We start from the raw sequence: 18,402 nt of genomic DNA, 5'->3' as shown, positions 1-18,402 counted from the left end.
AGAGCAATGACCCCACTCCTCAGGCCTGTCACGCCCTGTGGGACTTTTTTCCTCCAGCATACATGTCCCTTCAAGGAAGGCTCTGGGCTGCTCTGAGGCTTCCTTGTGCCTGAGGGGCTCACAGTCAGGGCACAGGCACGGAGGCTCAAGCTCCTGCATTAACTGCTGTGAAGCCTGAGTGAGAGCTCAGACACCCTGAACTCTGCACCAGGGCTGCCTTCTCCATACTCACTGCCTTCCACCTGTTTCACCCAACTGAGAAAGCTCCGTCAGAGACAAAAAAGTCCCCTAGATTCAAGATAACCTCTGGATAACTAACTGGATGTTAGTGTTTTATTTTTATTTATTTTATTAAATCATAGCTATGTACATTAATGCAATAATGGGATAAAATGTGCTGGTTTTATGTATAATTTGAAATATTTTCATCAAACTGGTTAACAGAGCCTTTACCGCATTTCCTTAGTTATTGTGTTAAGACATTTATATTCTACACTTAGTAAATTTAACATGTATCTTTGTAAGATGCACCGTAGGTGTGGTCCCATCACTTACCCTCCCTCCACCCATTCTCCCCTCTTCCCTCCCTATCCCCTTTCCCCTTCTTCTTGGGCTATAATTGGGTTATAGCTTTCATAAGAAAGCTATAAATTGATTTCATAGTAAGACTGAGTACATTGGATACTTTTTCTTCCATTCTTGAGATCCTTTGCTAAGAAGAATATGTTCCAGCTCCATCCATGTAAACATGAAAGAGGTAAAGTCTCCATCTTTTTTAAGGCTGCATAATATTCCATAGTGTACATATGCCATAATTTATTAACCCATTCGTGGGTCGATGGGCACTGGGGCTTCTTCCATGACTTAGAAATTATGAATTGGGGTGCAATAAACATTCTGGTGCAATTATCTTTGTTATAAAGTGATTTTTGGTCTTCTAGATATATACCTAGTAGAGGAATTGTAAGATCGAATGGCAGGGCTATTTTTAGATCCCTAAGTGATCTCCAAACATCTTTCCAAAAGTGACGTATTAGTTTGCATTCCCACCAGCAGTGGAGAAGTGTTCCCTTTTCTCCACATCCATGCCAACATCTATGGTTTGGGGATTTTGTGATGTGGGCTAATCTTACTGGAGTTAGATGATATCTCAAAGTGGTTTTGATTTGCTTTTCTCTGATGATTAAGGATGATGAGCATTTTTTCGTGTTTCTGTAGGCCATGCAGAAACGTTTCTGTTCAAGTCTCTTGCCCACCCTGAGAGGGGATGACTTGTTCTTTGCTTGCTAATATGTTTGAGTTCTCTGTAGATTCTGGTTATTAAACCTTTGTCAGAGACATAACCTGCAAATATCTTCTCCCATTCTGAGGGCTCTCTGCTTGCTTTACTTACTGTGTTTTTGGCTGTGCAGAAGCTTTTTAGTTTGGTCAGATCCCAGTAATGTATTTTTGGTGTTGCTTCAATTGCTCAGGAGGTCCTCCTCATAAAATATTCTCCCAGGCTGATTTCTTCAAGTGTTTCCATGCATGTTCTTCTAGTATTATTAGTTTCATGTCTTAAGTTTAAATCTTTAATCCAGTGAGAGTCTATCTTAGTTAATGGTGAAAGATGTGGGTCCAGTTTCAGTCTTCTACAGGTTGCCAGCCAGTTCATCCAGCACCATTTGTTAAGTAGGGAATCTTTTCCCTATTGAATGTTTTTAATTGGCTTATCAAAGATCAAGTAAGGTAAGTAGCTGGGTTCATCTCTTGGTTCTCTATTCTGTTCCATACATCTACCTCTCTGTTTTTGTGCCAGTACCTTGCTGTTTTGATCACTATCCATTTATAGTATAGTCTGAGGTCTGGTAGCGTGATTCCTCCTGCTTTGTTTTTATTTCTGAGTAATGTCTTGGCTATTTGAGGATTTTTCTGATTCTATATAAAACAAAGTATTCTTTTTTCGAGATCTTTAAAGTATGACAGTAGAGCTTTAATAGGGATTGCATTAAAATTCTATATTGCTTTGGGTAATATGTACATTTTAACAATGTTGATTCTTCCCAGCCATGAGCATGGTATGATTTTCCATTTGTTAACATCTTTAGCTATTTTCTTACAGTTTCATAGTTCTCTTTATAGAGATCTTTCATGTCTTTTGTTAGGTAAACTCCCAAATATTTCATCTTCCTTAGCACTACTGTAATGGAATAGAGTCCTTGACTGTTTTTTCATCTTGACTATTGTTGGTATATGTAAAGGCTACAGATTTATGAGTGTTGATTTTGTAACCTGAGACACTGCTGTATTCTTTGATCACTTCTAAGAGTTGGTATTTTATACAATCATATCATCTGTGAAGAGTGAAAGTTTGATCTCCTCTGACCCTATATGGATACCCTTGATCGCCTTCTCTTGCCTAATTGCAGTGGCTAAGACTTCCATTACAATGTTAAAAAGCAGTAGAGACAATGGGCAACCTTGCTTGGTTCCTTATCTGAGTGGAAATGATTTCAGTTTAACTCCATTCAATATGATGTTGGCTCTGGGTTTGCTGTAGATGGCCTCTATCAGTTTAAGAAATGTCCCTTTTATACCAGTTTTCTTAAGTGTTCTGATTATGAATGGATGCTGGATATTATCAAAAGCTTTTTCTGCATCAGTTGAGAGAATCATATGGTCTTTGTTTTTTATTTTGTTTATGTGCTGAATTACATTTATAGATTTACATATATTGAACCAGCCTTTAGACCCTGGGATAAAATCCACTTGGTCATGGTGTATAATTTGATGTGTTGCTGGATTCTGTTTGCTAGGATCTTGTTAAATATTTTTGCATCAAAATTCATTAGTGATATTGGTCTATAATTTTCTTTTCTTGTTTGGTCTTTTCCTGGTTTGGGGATCAAGGTGATTTTTGCTTCGTAGAATGTGTTGGGTAGTATTCCTTCTTTTTCTATATTTTGGAAAAATATAGGTACTAGTTCCTCTTTAAGGGTTTGGTAGAATTCTGATGTGAAGCCATCTGGTCTTGGGCTTTTCTTTTTAGGGAGATTTTGTATAGTTGATGCTACTTCAGAACTTGATATAGGCCTGTTCAACATTTCCACTGCATTCTGGCTAAGTCTAGGAAGGTTGTGTGCTTCCAAGTATTGGTTTATTTCCTTCAAATTTTCATATTTCTGAGAATAGAGTTTCTTGTAATATTCATTAAGGACTTTTTGAATTTCTGAGGAGTCTGTTGTTATTTCATCTTTGCCATTTCTGATTGATGAAATTAAGAGATTTTGCTCTTTTTTTCCTGGTTAGGTTAGCTAAAGGTTTATCTATTTTATTGACCTTTTCAAAAAATCAACTTTTTGATTTATTGATCTGTTGCATAATCCTTTTGTTTTCAATTTTTTAAAATTTTGCTCTAATTTGGGTTATTTCTTTTCTTCTTCTGGGTTTGGGATTGGAATGTTCTTCCTTTTCCAGTTGCTTGAGATGTCCCATTAAGTATATTCTTAAGTATTCTTATTTTGTTCTCTTGAAGAAGGCTTGCAGTGTTATAAATTTCCCTCTTAGGACTGTGTTTGCAGTATCCCAGAAGTTCTGACAATTCGTGTCTTCATTGTCATTTGTTCTAAAAATTTGGTAGTTTCCTTCTTGATCTTGTCTCTGACCCAGCTATCATTAAACATAAGGTTATTTAGTTTCCATGTTTTTGTATGAGTCTCCAGATTCCTGTTGTTATTAAGTTCAACTTTTATTCCACGATGGTCTGAGAAAATGCAAGGAATGATTTCTATTCTTTTAAATATGCTGAGGTTAGAGTTGTAACCTAAGATGTGATCAATTTTGGAGGATGTTCCATGGGCTGATGAGAAGAATGTGTATTCATTTTTGTTAGGATGAAAGGTTCTGTAGATGTCTATTAAATCTAATTGTTGAATGGTTAAGTTTAAGTCTAAAATTTCTTTGCTTAGCTTCTTATTCGAAGATCTATCCAACACTGCCAAAGGAGTGTTAAAATCTCCAACTATTATGGTGCTGGAGGAAATCAAGTTGCTCATGTCTGTTAGAATCTCTCTTATAAATTGAGGCACATTGTGGTTGAGTGCATAAATGTTAATAATTGAAATCTCATCGTGTTGAGTGTTTCCCTTAACAAATATGAAGTGTCCCTCCTTATCTTTTCTTACTTTTATTGTTTTAAAGCCTATTGTATCTGCAAATAAAATTGCAACACCTGCTTCTTTCTGATTTCCATTTGCCTGAAATATAGATGATCATCCCTTCACCATGAGTCTATATTTATCCTTTAAGATGAAATTCTTGTATGCAGCAGCAGATATCTGGCCTGAGTTTTTATATCCAGTTAGCCAACTTGTGCCTCTTTAGAGGACAATTTAAACCATTCACATTAATTGAGAATATTGATTCGCTTGGTAGAATTTTGGGTATTGAGTTTTTTGAAAGTCCAGTGGACATTTTTAATCCTTTCGCCACTGTGGACGTTGGAATTTGATCAAAAGTTTCTGAGTGAGTTTACTTCCGTGGTAGAGGATTGCACTGGTCATTAGGGAGGTTAGGTCTGAGAATATCCTGGAGATCTGGTTGTCTTATGGCAAATTTCTTCAACATGTGAATGTCATTAATGTATTTAATTTCTCCATCATAAATGAAACTCAGGTTAGCTGGATACAGGATCCTAGGTTGAAAGTTATTTTGTTTTAGGAGATTAAAAGTTGATGACCACCCTCTTCTAGCTTGAAAGGTTTCAGCAGAGAGATCTGTGGTCATTCTAATATTCTTTCCCTTGTAGGTTATGGTTTTTCTTACATCTGGCTGCTTGCAGAATTTTCTTCTTCATATTAACTTTGACGAAGTTAATTATAATCTGTCTTGGAGATGTCTTATTTGGGTTTAGTCATGCTGGGGTTCTGAAACTCTCTGCTATTTGAATTTCAGAATGTCTTGGCAAGTCTGGGAAGTTCTCCTCGATTATCTCATGGAGTAGAACATCTGTGCCTTTCAAAGCAACCTCGTAACCTTCAGGAATTCCTATCAGGCAAATATTAATTTTCTTCAAATTATCCCAGAGCTCTCTGAGAGAATGATCCATTTTTGCTCTCTACTTCTCTTCCTCTTTGGGCATTTGGGAGCATTCAAAAGCTTTGTCTCCAATATCAGAAATCCTTTCTTCTGCCTGTTCCATTCTGTTGTTCACATTTTAAAACTATGTGCCCCCTGTGACTGCTGATTTTGCTCATCACAGTTCCAGGCTGCATCCTGGTGCCAGATCACAAAGGGGTGTCTGCACCAGTCACCTCTGTGCCACAGGGCACAGGCTCAGATACATTGATTGGCCTGTTCTAGGGCACCCAGAAGGCTAGGAGCAGACCTCGGTGCTCCCCAGAAGGAAGCAGAAAGATGCCAAGTCTAGAGTTAAAGACCTGGATTCAAATCCCAGGACCAACTCTTAACTATCGTATAAACTTACTGAAAGATATTAATCTCTGAGTTTGTACAGTGAGGATTGTCATTTCTTATCAGTATTGTTTTAAAGACTGCATTTCAAGCTCTGGTCTTATGGTGTTGAATAGTTTATTATTGGAGAATTCCTTCAATTTAATGTAAATTGATATTTATAATGTGCTCTCAGTGATGGTGAGAAGGAAGAAAGCTAGTTAGCAGATAAATCCCACCTTAAGACTCAGGCAGGATATAGGGTTTAATGCATTTCTAGCTATAGTTTCTCTGTATAATGCTCTCCTACACCTGCTGGCTGTGAGACATTTTGGGTGTGGTTTATCCAGCAGATAAATCCAGACTACTCCTCCATCCACAGAGGTGGGCTGTTCCTGTGTGGTCAGAAATCCTGTGGGTCACTGTGACTTGTGCAGGAAGTTTCAGGCCCAGGATAGGCCCAAAGCAGCTAGGAGGCAGGTGTCACCCTGATTTTTCATGTATTTGGGGTAGGGCCAGGCGATTCTGACAGTTCTTTAGTATTTGGTGGATGAATGAATTCTCTGGACAAATAAGTACATTGTCTCCATTGTTTTCCAGGTGCTACCTTCGACCCATTTGCAGCACCTCCCAGACCATCAGGCCAGGACTTGCTGGGCTCCTTCCTGAGCACAGCCGACACGGCCAGTGACCCCTTTCTCCAGCCAACCAGGAGCCCCTCCCCTACACTGCATGGTGAGGAAGCACTTTATACCAGTTCCCACAAAATACCAGCAGGTGCTCAGATAGGAGACCATCATGGAAAATTTGCCTTTTTCTTTTGGAAATTATACTTCACATGAACACAGTTAAAAGCTCTGGGTGTCTTACAAAAAAGATGCCTGCTTAACTTCATCCTGCTTCATGACTGCTTATTTGTTTATTTGACTGCGGAACTCTTTGCATTACAGCTGCATGAACAGCATCATAAATCACTGTTGGTTGTAGGATGTATATCAGTAAGAAAGAAAAAAACACTTCCACTTGTAAATGATTGGAAGATGCATCCTTGAAGAAATATTTGAAACATGGAGAATATAGCTTTTAAATTAACAAAATATATTTGTATTCCACAAAATTAGCAGCCACCAGTCATGTGTGGCTGTTAAGCAGGGCAGATGTGGCTGGTCTGTCTGGGGGTGTCCTCCAAGTAGAGAATATACAGCTGATTCCAACACTCAATACAAAACAGACTGTAAGTGTCTCACTAATGTTCGTTACTTGGTAAAGTAACATTTTGAATATTTTGGGTTAAATAAAATACATTATTGAAATTAATTTCACTAGTATTGTATTACTTTTTAAAATGTGATTATTAGTAAATTTAAAATTACAGCTATAGCCCAAATTACATGTCTGTGCTAGAGACTTAGGTTGTATAAAGAACAGCAATCATGTCCACCTATAAATACAAATGTGTGTCACTTCAGTTGTGTTGGTTGAGACCAGAGCTTCAGTGAGGGATTCGTGGCTTTGAGTTGGAAAACAGTGGCTCATCCTGATGTTGGAAATGGCTGCACATTGTTAACCATATGAGCGGGCGATGTGTTGCTTCAGACAGCCTGAGCTTGTTGGGAAACCAGAGTCAGGGCACCCCAACCTCAGGCAGCCATGACCATGCTGAGGGAGGTGAGCTGTATAGCCCTCAGGGGTGAATTTCACCTGGTCTCTAATCCCAAACCATTCTAAGTGGGTCCACAGGACAACAAACGGGAAACCCACCCTACCCCCCAGTGAGTGGCACTCATTTACGAGAGTCTCCAGATTGGGTGTTGATTACTGGTGGGAGGATGATGCAGGATGTCACTAGGAGCTGTGTCTGCTCACTCACTGACAATGTTGTTTTGCTGAGAATGGCCAGGGCCTGTGTGCCTGTGTGTGCCAAGTGCCTTCCTCTGCCCCATGTTCTCCAGTCCGATCACACTGGCCTCTTTTCTGCTGCGCTGGCTCAGAAGGCTAATCTTGGCATTTTCGTAATTCTTCTGGTGGGGGTGTGTGTTTTAAATCCCACTCGGAAAGTCAGTTCAGTATTAGTATTTTACTTACTGGTTTTTATGGGCAAAACTTAGAGGTGCCTTAGAATGAAATTCTTTCTTATGGCATCTTGTTTCTTATATAGATTTTATAGATGCACAGAATACTTACTTACCAATATTCCTCTGGTATGTTCTGATTCTCTGAAGCTGAACATTCTACTGAATTAGATGTTTGGAATTTGAGAGAGGTCAGAATGACCTGTTTTGAAGCTGCAGCTAGTTTATTTTGAGTAACAACAGACACATCGCTTAGTGGGTGGTGCACAGTTGGTGCCCAGAACTTTTCTGAATAACTCATCATTCTCAATTCATGTCACAGCAGAGGAGACAAAATTTCAGTCTCAGTGGGTCCTGCCTCTAGAAAGCTTGTGGATGCTGAGCTGAGGTGAATACAGTTTAAGTTTTTCCCCTTTTATTATTGCCGCTGACTCTGTGCTAAGTATGAGGGTGGGACACACACATAAGATGGTTCTTGTTCTCAAGGTACTCACAATTGCTCAGTTATTCCTCAAAGTATGTGGACATGGAGGTAGAACAAAGGTGAGCAGGAGCAGAGGCAAATAATCTATGGTTTCTACCAAACTGCACATGAGTAACCACAGGAGGAAGCCGACGTGTGGGGAGGACTCAGAAAGAAGAAGGAAAGGTTGGAGGAGGCCCCACGGGCCTCACGGAGGGCTGGCTTTGTCCTGTGTGGACTAAGGAAGATGGTCCTAAGCTATCTTGTTCTCACTCTTTCTTCTCACCTGCAGCTTCTAGTACACCTGCTGTGAACATTCAGCCAGATGTTTCAGGAGGCTGGGACTGGCACACCAAACCAGGTAAGGTCAGCAGGTTGTGTTTTGTGTACATTTATCCAATTACCGAAGCATAATCTTTAGCCGAGGTAAAGTGAACACCTGCAGGGTGGTGTAGCCTCCCGTGTAATTTGTGTCCTTTTCCTGCTGACTCATATGCTGGAGGGGTGTTTCCCAGTGCTGGCCATGCGCCACGGCACTGCTCATGCCACCCTGTTACCTGCTAAGTCTCATTTCCTGAATGTCTCTCTTGACAACAGAATCAGAGATAGACGTATATATAACGCTACTACTGAGAAACTCTTGGATTCTTTTTTTTTTTTTTTTTTTTGGCAAGTCTATCCCTAAAAAACAGGGATAATATCTTTTATCTCACATAGTTGTCTAAGTTTAAGTAAAGTAACTTATGTGAGAATTTCTTATATCAGTGGATCCTGAATAAGTGTGAATATTCTTCCTTTTTCATGGAGGACTGACTTGAGGGCTGGATTTGTCCGTAACAAGGTCTTTCCCGTGACTTGATGGTGTTTGCTGTCTTCACACCACTGAGGGAGAGAGGAGGGAAGTGGAGAAGGAAGGAAGAGTAGCACACACACACACACAATGCACTTAAAACAGTTACTTTCTGAAGCAGCTACTATTTGCTTTTTTAAAAGATTGTGTCCCCCCACCACGGCACTCTAGGATGGTCACTGTCAGCTGAGCCACTCTGCAGTGTGATGGGCTCTCAGCAGGCCCTTCCCCCACAGTAGCCAGTGACCAGCCCGCTGCAGAGCTACAGCCACACTGGCGACCACACAGCAGCCCCCTCTCCGCCTCCCCCAACTGGGCAGCTTCCCCGCACTGCTCACTGAGTCTTGGAGTCTGACCACTTTTGTGGCCATCTGAGAGAGTCATGCAGTATTTCCCTTCTAGTGACTGGCTTGTTTAATTAGCGTGCTGTCCTCCAGTTTCATCCAAGTTGTAACACGTAACAGAATTTCCTTCCTTTTTTGATTGAAATGTTTTTCAGTTGACAGAATTGCATGTATTTAGCATGTACAACTTGGTATTTCAGAGTGTATATACATTGCGGAGGGATTAGACTGGCCATTTCACAAGTGCATTACCTTACGTAGTTATCGTTGTGGTGAGAACAGTTAGCATCCCCTCTCCCAGCATTTTTCGGGAGTGCGGTATGTCATTGGTAATTGCAGTCACTGTACCGTACAGCTGATGTTGTGAGCTTGCTCCCCCTGGCTGGCTATGATTATGTGTCCCTTAGCCAACGTCTGTCACCAGCCCCTCCCACCCTCCATCCTCTGGTGACTGTCTCTTTGCTCTCTGCTTCTGTAAGATCGACTGTTCTTGCTCCCACCTGTGACTGAGATCTGGGCTGTTTGCCCTCCCTGCCTGGCATGCTTAAGTAACATAACGTCTTCTAGGCTCACCCGTGGAGTTGCAGATGTCAGGAATTACTTCCTTCATGGCTGAATAGTATTCCATGTGTGCATTCACATTTTCTTTACCCCTCTTCCTCTGATGGACACTTAAGTTCATTCCATATGTCAGCTACTGTGACTGCCGAGTGAACATGGGGTGCCGATGTCTGCTCCTGTCTTCGGAGGGTTCAGGTTTATATGTACATCCTCCAGTCGTGGGATTCCTGCATCACATGGTGGCTCTGTTTTCTGTAGTTTAAGGGAACTCGGCATTGTTTCCACACAGGCTGCACTAGCTCCCCTTCCCCCCTGTGTGGAAGGCCCTGTCCCCTGCACTAGCTCCCCTTCCCCCCTGTGTGGAAGGCCCTATCCCCACAGCCTCCCTAGCACTTCACGTCCTGTGTTTTTTTGTCACTCACTTTCTAATAGCAGCGAGGTAACATGTCACTGTGGCTTTGATGTGCATTTCCCTGGCGATTAGTGATGTCAGCATTTTTTCATATATCTGTTGTCCATTTGTTTATCTTTTTTTTGGCCGAGGCTGGGTTTGAACCCACCACCACCGCCGGCATATGGGGCCGGTGCCCTACCCTTTTGAGCCACAGGTGTCACCCCCGTTTGTATATCTTTTTATAAAGCAATGTCTATTTAGGTCTTTGCCCATTTTTTAACTGAGTTTTTTGTTGTTGTTGTTGTTTTTTGCTGCTGAGTCGTTTGAGTTCCTTACATTTCAAATGTGGCCCCTTCTCACGTGATGGTTTGAGGACATTTCCTCTCGTCCTGTGGGCTGTCTCCTCACTCTGTGGATTGTTTGCTCTGTGAAGCTTTTTATGTTCACGTGATCCACTTTGTCAGTTTTTGCATCTGTTATCTGTACCTTTGATGTCTGATTCAGAAATGATGCCCAGACCAAGGGTGTAGGCTTGTCCTTTCGGTTTGCTTCTAGGACTGTCTTAGTTTTGGGTTTTATGTTGAGATCTTCAATCCATTCTAGTTGATTTTTCAGTGTGGTGAGAGATGGTTGGAGTTGACTTTACCTTTGGGGGAGGTGGGGACTTCTTACTCTGCTGCCTTTTTCTCTGTTGGTGTCACCTTTGCTGCAAATAGGTGTTGAGTTTGATACAGTCTTATCTATTTTTCTTTAGTTGCCTTAAATTTTGGTTTCATATTGTTTCCTTTTTTTTTTTTTTAATAAGTGATAAAATGTTGAAGCTCAAAGATGTAAAGTGAGATTCACAAAGTTACTCAGGAACTAGCAGGTCCCATGGGAAGGTGACTTGAGAGATAAAGACTGGAAATAACAGTTGAGACGTGTGGTCGGGACACAGCGTGTGTCCCTTCTGTGTCCTAACAGGATACAGCGTGTGTCCCTTCTGTGTCCTAACAGGATACAGCATGTGTCCCTTCTATGGTGTCCTAACAGTTGAGACGTGTGGCCGGGATACAGCGTGTGTCCCTTCTGTGTCCTAACAGGATACAGCGTGTGTCCCTTCTATGGTGTCCTAACAGTTGAGACGTGTGGCCGGGATACAGCGTGTGTCCCTTCTGTGGTGTCCTAACAGTTGAGACGTGTGGCTGGGATACAGCGTGTGTCCCTTCTGTGTCCTGCCCTTGCTCCAGGCCACTTTCACCCAGGTCAGAGAAACAGGGGCTAGAAACTTCCTACACCTTGCCAAACCCGGTCCTAATTTGCGTTGGAGACACATAAGCACTAGCTCTGGAATTCTGAATTTCAGAACTCAGCTTCAAACAAATGACTCGTTTTCAATGACCTTGTTTCCTTTTCAGGAGGCTTTGGGATGGGAAGCAAGTCGGCTGCCACTAGCCCCACAGGGTCCTCGCATGGGACGCCCACCCACCAAAACAAACCCCAGACGCTGGACCCCTTTGCCGACCTTGGAACTCTAGGTACAAACTCAGCAGATTGATATAAATAACATCTTTGTAGCTACAAAGTCTCAAATCTAAATCTTGGATGCTATTACATGCTGGTATTGTTACTTGGGACCTAAAATAACATGTATTCGTAAGCTGTCCTCAGCCAAACCTGAGATTGGCTTAAAAAAAAAGAGAGAGAGAGAAGCATCAGATATTGGGCTGTAAATCACCTATATTGATTGTTTCCCCAATACCCAACTTTAGATTAATAGCTTGAGTAACAGTAGAGCTTCCAAGAGCACGTGCCAAAGGCGATTGGTAGGGAAACGGCCTGAGATAAGGCTGACATGAGCGGGCTGTGCTACACCATGCTAACCTGCTGCCCTGTCCCCGATGGTGCCTCTGCAACCCTCCCCGATCACCTCCCTGCTCCTCATCCAGCACTGTGCTCTCTGGTCACTGTAAAATTCTGTACAGAAAACAGACTCTTTGTATAGTAATTCCTGAATGTTCTCATCGTGTGTTAATAGTTGTTACCAGATGAGGGTTCTATGAGCCGGGGGCTTGGGAAACCCTGGGTTCAGCAGTTTTAATTACTTTTAACAAGGATGCAGTAACCAGGCTTCCCAAACCTATTTCACCAAGGAGCCTTTTTAAAGAGGAGTTCACTGGACTGCTGTGTTCTAAAATCCTTTCCTCCCTCCTCCAGGGCAGTCCAGAGCTGTTAAGTAAGGATGGGTTAGCCTGAGATTCCCGTTGGCCATGTTGGCCATCTGTGCTCTCAGAAAGCCCTGCAAGATGTGGAGAGCCAGGCTAGTAGTGGAAAAGTGAACACGGCTGCCACCGCCGCTTCCAGGGACAGTGTCAGAGCCTTAATTTCCCTTTCTGCACTCTTTAGACCTCCCGCCCCTTTTAGGAACTCTCGGATGCTTTTACCTGGTATTCTTCTTCCCCACCCTTCTCTGTGTCTTAATGGAAGTGTCAAATTTTAAAGTCATACATAACATCAAGTTAAATTTTACTTAAATAAAATCTCATTCACTGTTTGTATTTTATGCATTTATTCAGCCAACAAACACTTAAGAAGAGCCTTCTATGTGTGACAGGCCTGAGGTTTCCATCACCAGGCAGTCTAGCTCTGGGCTTAGACTTGCAGCCCTCACGCTCAGTGCGGTGGAAACAAAGAGGTGAAGGAGACTGAGGGAGAAGCGGAGATGGCGATGGGTGGGGGGGATGTGACTGTGGATAGCAGGGGGAGGGAAGTCCTCTCCAAGAGGGACCTTCTAGGAAGCTCGCTTTTAAAACCCGACCTCACATGTTGCCCTTAGCTGTCTTTTGAACTTCTATAACTTGGAGTCACTCTTCAGTCCCTCTTTGTCTTTTATGGCACTGATATTCCAAGGGGGCAGACAGGCCAGTTGGCAAGTCTCAGTTTGAGTTTGCTGTTAACTTGCATCACTTGGTTAAGTTCCTTAACTGTAAACTTTTGTAAGTATTCCTTTTGTAAGTAATCCAAGGTAGATGTTTTGAGACTATCCTGTTTGAGAAAATCCAATTTGAGAATATTCTATTTTCTGTCTAGCTTTTACCCAGTAGTTTTAGCATTCATTAATGCTAAGTTATTACTATGCTGCTTTCAAAGTGATGGTTTCTTCCCTCCTTCCTTCCTCCCCCTCACCGTTCCCTCTCCCTGGCTAGAGTGCAGAGGCATCAGCATAGCTCACCGCAACCTCAAACTCCTGGGCTCGTCCTCCTGCCTTGGCCTCCCAAATGCTGGGATTACAGACCTGAGGCACCACACCCTCCTGCTGGGCTAGGATGGTGACTGTCTGAACCTGGAGATGGTGGAAGAGCCACCTGGTGTTTGACAGAGGAAACCAGTAGACCCTGTAAACGGGTTAAAAGGAAACTAGGAGAGGGAATTTGATCTCTTTCAGACATGAATGAGTTCTTAGAAATGCCTAGAGGCTGGTGGAGCTAAGGGTGGGAAGGGGGAGTATTCAGTCCCTCCAGGCAATGGTTTCCCACCCTGGAGCATTAATGCTCCCATTTAGTAGGTATTTTTGAGTATTTACTACACTGTAGGCTTTCAGGATGTAATTGAAAACATCAAGGCAGATAGCATACCTGCTCCTTGGAACTTGCAAACATAATGGGAGAGAGCAGCCTTAATCAAACCTAAAACACCAGCTACTGCAGGCGCTGCAGAGAGAAGGCCTCCAAACAAGAGCTCACAGGTAATCCTGCGCAGTCCAGGTTGGGAGGCAGCGTCAGCTTCTAATGAGGACAGCAGTGGCCTCTGGGCTTAGCTGCTGCCTCATGTTACTGTCGGTTCTCTGCTTCAACAGCACAAATGATTAGAATTGCTGATGACGAGTAGGAAGTGCTCTGGAGTGTAGACGTCAGAAAGCCCTCCAGTGTCGCAGAGGCCACGAGAGCAGGGTCAGTGTGGGCCTTGCCACCACCCTGTCTGCAGCCTGGCAGGTGGCACAGTGTTCCATGAGTGAATGGATGCATGGTGGTGTGGCAGGAATATGAAGGGTGTGGGTTTTATTTTTAATTCGTTAGCCTTTTTTATGTTTACTAAATTTTAAAATAATAAATACATATATTTAGAACAAAGTAAGTGTCCTTAAATATAGAATGAAACCTCAGAGCAGATTGAGTGCCCAGCCCCAGGTATGAGTTGACGTGGTTTTGGGGGGATGTTCCCAGGGACACACAAAGAAGGGCTTCAGGGTACGAGTGGTGGAGCTCATAGTAGGTGCTCAGCCAGCACCGTGACTGCGTGCATGAGGGAACAGAGAGTGGGGACAGCACTGACCCCAGCTCAGATGGACCATGATGAAACATTCCCCAAAGGGATGGAGAGAGGAGCTCCAGCATCAGAATAAGAAGAAAGGACAGGAGGGCATGAGTTGTAGTGAAAGACTCAGAGATTTAGGAGGAATTGGGGATTGTGTGTGCTATTTGGAGGGCTTTGTCAGCTCTGCTGACTGGCTGTGTGATCACGAGCACATCAGCAAACCTCTCTGGGCCTTCATCTCCTCTTCACAGTGATCGCCTCCTGATAGGTCAACAGCAATGTACATAAGCATATGCTATAAACTCCAACAAGCTGTATAAATGCCACTTGTTATACTAACACCATTACTCTGGACTGACTGCATGAAAGGGGCCTCGAAAGTTGCATTTTGATTCTTCATTTTGCCTCTTTAAGAACAAGCCACAGCTGGTGTTCATATTTTTGAAATAGCCTAGCACGTACGCAGTGAGTGCTTAAAAGTTAGGAGATTGTGAAATGAGGATTCTGCTTAAATTCCTGGGACAAAGTAACATGGTTCTTTTTAAGTTTGAATGGAATCCTTTGTCCTGTTCAAAGTTGTCAGAATGTTGGCTGGTTTTGCTCTCCTGCAATGAAAGGGAAGAATTGATAGTGTGCAATTGAAACTTTAGAAATTTCATGACATCTTTGTTCACACTGGTCACTAAATATGCCTGTCCTTACGACACACTAGGATTAATCCCGAGGTTCCGGGGCATGTTAGTGAGCCAGCTTACTTTGTCCTATTCCCATTCTAGCCAGGTAGTAGTTTTTGTCCTAGTGAAGAAATAGAAGCTGCCTAGTAGGGTCTGGGCTCAAGTCCCGGCTCTGCCACTTGCCTTTAGGAAAATCACATAACTACTCTGACCTTTAGTGTGTTCACTTGAAGAAAAGATGAGACCGCTGTTAACATACACCCTAAAATGTTACTGCAGGGATCAGGGAAATGACAAATATGCCTGCAGTTTGTTTGCCTATCAGGAAGGGTGATTGTGCTGTGGTCAAGGAAATTTCCACCAAAGTCACTGCAAATAGTATCTTGAGACACGAGAGTTAGGGGCCACTCCTAGTAACCTCACCTCCTTTCTCCCTTTTTTTTTTTTTTCTGTAGGTAGTTCTTCATTTGCCAGCAAACCCACCACACCAACTGCACTGGGTGGAGGATTCCCGCCTCTCAGCTCGCCGCAGAAAGCATCTCCCCAGCCTGGGGGTGGTGGGTGGCAGCAGGGAGGTGGCTATGCTTGGCAGCAGCCACAGCCAAAGCCGCAGCCTGGCGCACCCCACGCCTCTCCCCAGAACCGTCCCAACTACAATGTGAGCTTCTCGGCTGCACCTGGGGGCCAGAGCGAGCGTGGGAAAGGATCAACCACTTCAGGTGAGGATGAGGGGAGGGGGCCGGCTATATAGGGTGGCCTCCAGCAGTGCTGTCTCTGCCCACATTTAACCGTCTGAAGAAGGCAAAAAACAGTCCCAGTGGTTTGGGGCAATCTTACTGCTGTAGGGATGCACTCTGACTCTGTCCCTTGGTGCTGTGTCTGGAGCATCCTGGGCTGACTGTGCTCCTAACATTTGTCCTGTTCTGTGACTACTTTCTCGTTCACCTGTTACTTTCTCTCCAGACTAGAGCCAGGTAGAAGGCAGAGGCTGTGTTCTGCCTGCCATCATTAGCAGGCTGTGGCCTGCCTGGCACTTCATTATTAGTGCCAAGCACAGTGCTTGGTCAGAGTAAGTGCTACATGAACTTTGAAGGGATGTGGGCAGGGAGGTGGGGAGGAGGTAGGGCTGTGATTCCTTTGGGAGAGGGTATGGGAGAAGAATGGTGAGGACCTTTCAAGCACTGTGCTCAGATTTGCCCTCGGATCCCAGAGAGCAGAGCATGTGCTTGGACATTTTGTCTTTGGTAGGCACACTTCACAGGTGTCACCACCGGAGGCTGGAGGACACTCTGGATGGGATTCTTGACAATGAGCAAAGAAAATTGCACGTGTTTGCATAACAGGGATGGTTAGAATCAAGTTTATTTATTAAAAGCCTGTCTATGCGTTTTACACTTTAGTTGATTAATCCGCTCCCGACAATGAAATATACAGGAATACAAGCAGGAAATGTGGAAGAAGCACTCCTCCTCTTCCTGGTAGAGAAGCTGCATTTACTGAGGGCTCACCACACGGCCAGGTGCTCTGCTGAGTGCTTTCTAGTCAAACCCCTCATCTGAGGTTTTACCTTCTGCAGTTACCCTTGGTCAATGATGAAATCTTGTGATGAAATTTCCCGCCATCCTACTCTGTCTTGCCTGGATGCAAGTCATCCCTCTGTCCAGAGGATCTGTTGCGTCTGCCCCCCACCGTTACTCTCTCAGTAGCTGTGATGCATGTAGGGTCCAGCATTATCTGTGGTGTCAAGCATCTACTAGGTCTTAGGATGTGTCCTCCATGGCTAAGGGGACCTGTATCATCTTGTGCATCAAAACCAGCCCCATGTGTGGATGGGGATCTGTGGCACTGGCTCAAAGAAGTAATTTCCTAAGTTCCTAAGTGGCTTGTGGGGAACAGAGCGAGGTTGAGCCCTGACAGTCTGGCCCCAACCCTGCTCTCAGCTGCTGCACACTGCTGGTTGTGACTCAAGTGCCATCTCTCAGCACCTGCATGCAGGGATTCTGTTGTCAGGAACACGCAGTGTCCTCTTCATTACTCAGCAGCAGGGTTGATCTGGCACAATTCACAGAATCATATGGCCTCTTCTGTTTATATTTCAAGGTGTGCAGGGAGTGACTTTAATCAGCAAAAATTTCCGAAGCATCTTCAAGCGTGTGTTCAGAATGTCTTAGTACACAGACTACAGATGGATTTCATCTCAGGAACGCATTTCAGTTAATTGGCATCACCTGCATAGATGACTCTGTTTTGCACCTGTTTTGTTTTAATTTAACAGACATGGAGCCAGAAAGCCACCATTCTACACACTTAAAGTCTTCACTCATTTATAACATTACCTCCTAAGTGTATAAGGAGGTAATGTTATTAACTCGATCCCCATTTTACCAGTGAGGAAATTGAGGCATAGAGATGGTGAGCAACTTGCCCAAGGTCAGGTCTCTGAGTGGTGGAGATGGGATTCAAACCTAGAGAGTCCAGATCCGGAGTCTTTGCTTTGTGTCCCCATGTTGAGGCAGGCAGAGAAGGACTATGAGGAGGCAGGAGGACTTGGAGAGAAAGAATCTGGGATTAATTGAGACCTCCAGGCAGCCAGCTGGAGCAAGGAAGCAGTAGCATGTCCAGATTACCTTACAAACGAAGGTTCCACTTCCACTTGGATACCACTTATGGTAGAGCAAGAACTTCAAACGCAGATATTGATTATTTATGCTGGGGCAGGAACTTCCACCTCAGATAATCTCTATTTGCAGTGGGGCAAGAACTTCTACAGCAGATTCTCACTATTTACGGTGGGACAGGGAATTACACCTCAGATATTCACTAATAACAGTGGAGCAAGAAATTTCATCTCAGTCACTCAGTATTTACAGTGGAGCAAGAACTTTCATCTAAGATGCTCAGTATTTACAGTGGAACAGGAACTTTCATCTCAGATGCTCAGTATTTACAGTGGAGCAGGAACTTTCATCTCAGTCACTCAGTATTTACAATGTAACAGGAACTTTCATCTCAGATACTCAGTATATACAGTGGAGCAGGAACTTTCATCTCAGATGTTCAGTATTTACAGTGGAGCAAGAACTTTCATCTCAGATGCTCAGTATTTACAGTGGAACAGGAACTTTCATCTCAGATGCTCAGTATTTACAGTGGAACAGGAACGTTCATCTCAGAAGCTCAGTATTTACAATGTAACAGGAACTTTCATCTCAGATACTCAGTATATACAGTGGAGCAGGACCTTTCATCTCAGATGTTCAGTATTTACAGTGGAACAGGAACGTTCATCTCAGATGCTCAGTATTTACAGTGGAGCAGGAA

At 43.4% G+C, this 18,402-nt stretch overlaps 1 protein-coding gene across 1 annotated transcript in view; it reads left to right on the top strand.

Annotated features, from left to right (window-relative positions):
* The window catches only part of DNAJC6 (DnaJ heat shock protein family (Hsp40) member C6), a 163,837-nt gene that overhangs the window by 122,884 nt on the left and 22,551 nt on the right, over positions 1-18,402 (top strand). The window contains exons 13-16 of the mRNA XM_023509853.1: positions 6,031-6,165; positions 8,258-8,326; positions 11,512-11,631; positions 15,537-15,800. Coding sequence (XP_023365621.1) covers positions 6,031-6,165; positions 8,258-8,326; positions 11,512-11,631; positions 15,537-15,800 — 588 coding nt within the window. The remainder of the gene's footprint in view (positions 1-6,030; positions 6,166-8,257; positions 8,327-11,511; positions 11,632-15,536; positions 15,801-18,402) is intronic.

Source organism: Otolemur garnettii, unplaced genomic scaffold (genome assembly GCF_000181295.1).
Source record: "Otolemur garnettii isolate 467f Iridium unplaced genomic scaffold, OtoGar3 scaffold00010, whole genome shotgun sequence".
Taxonomy (NCBI): Eukaryota; Metazoa; Chordata; class Mammalia; order Primates; family Galagidae; genus Otolemur; species Otolemur garnettii.
The sequence above is the reverse complement of the archived record's forward strand: the minus strand, read 5'-3'. Positions and strand labels throughout refer to the sequence as shown.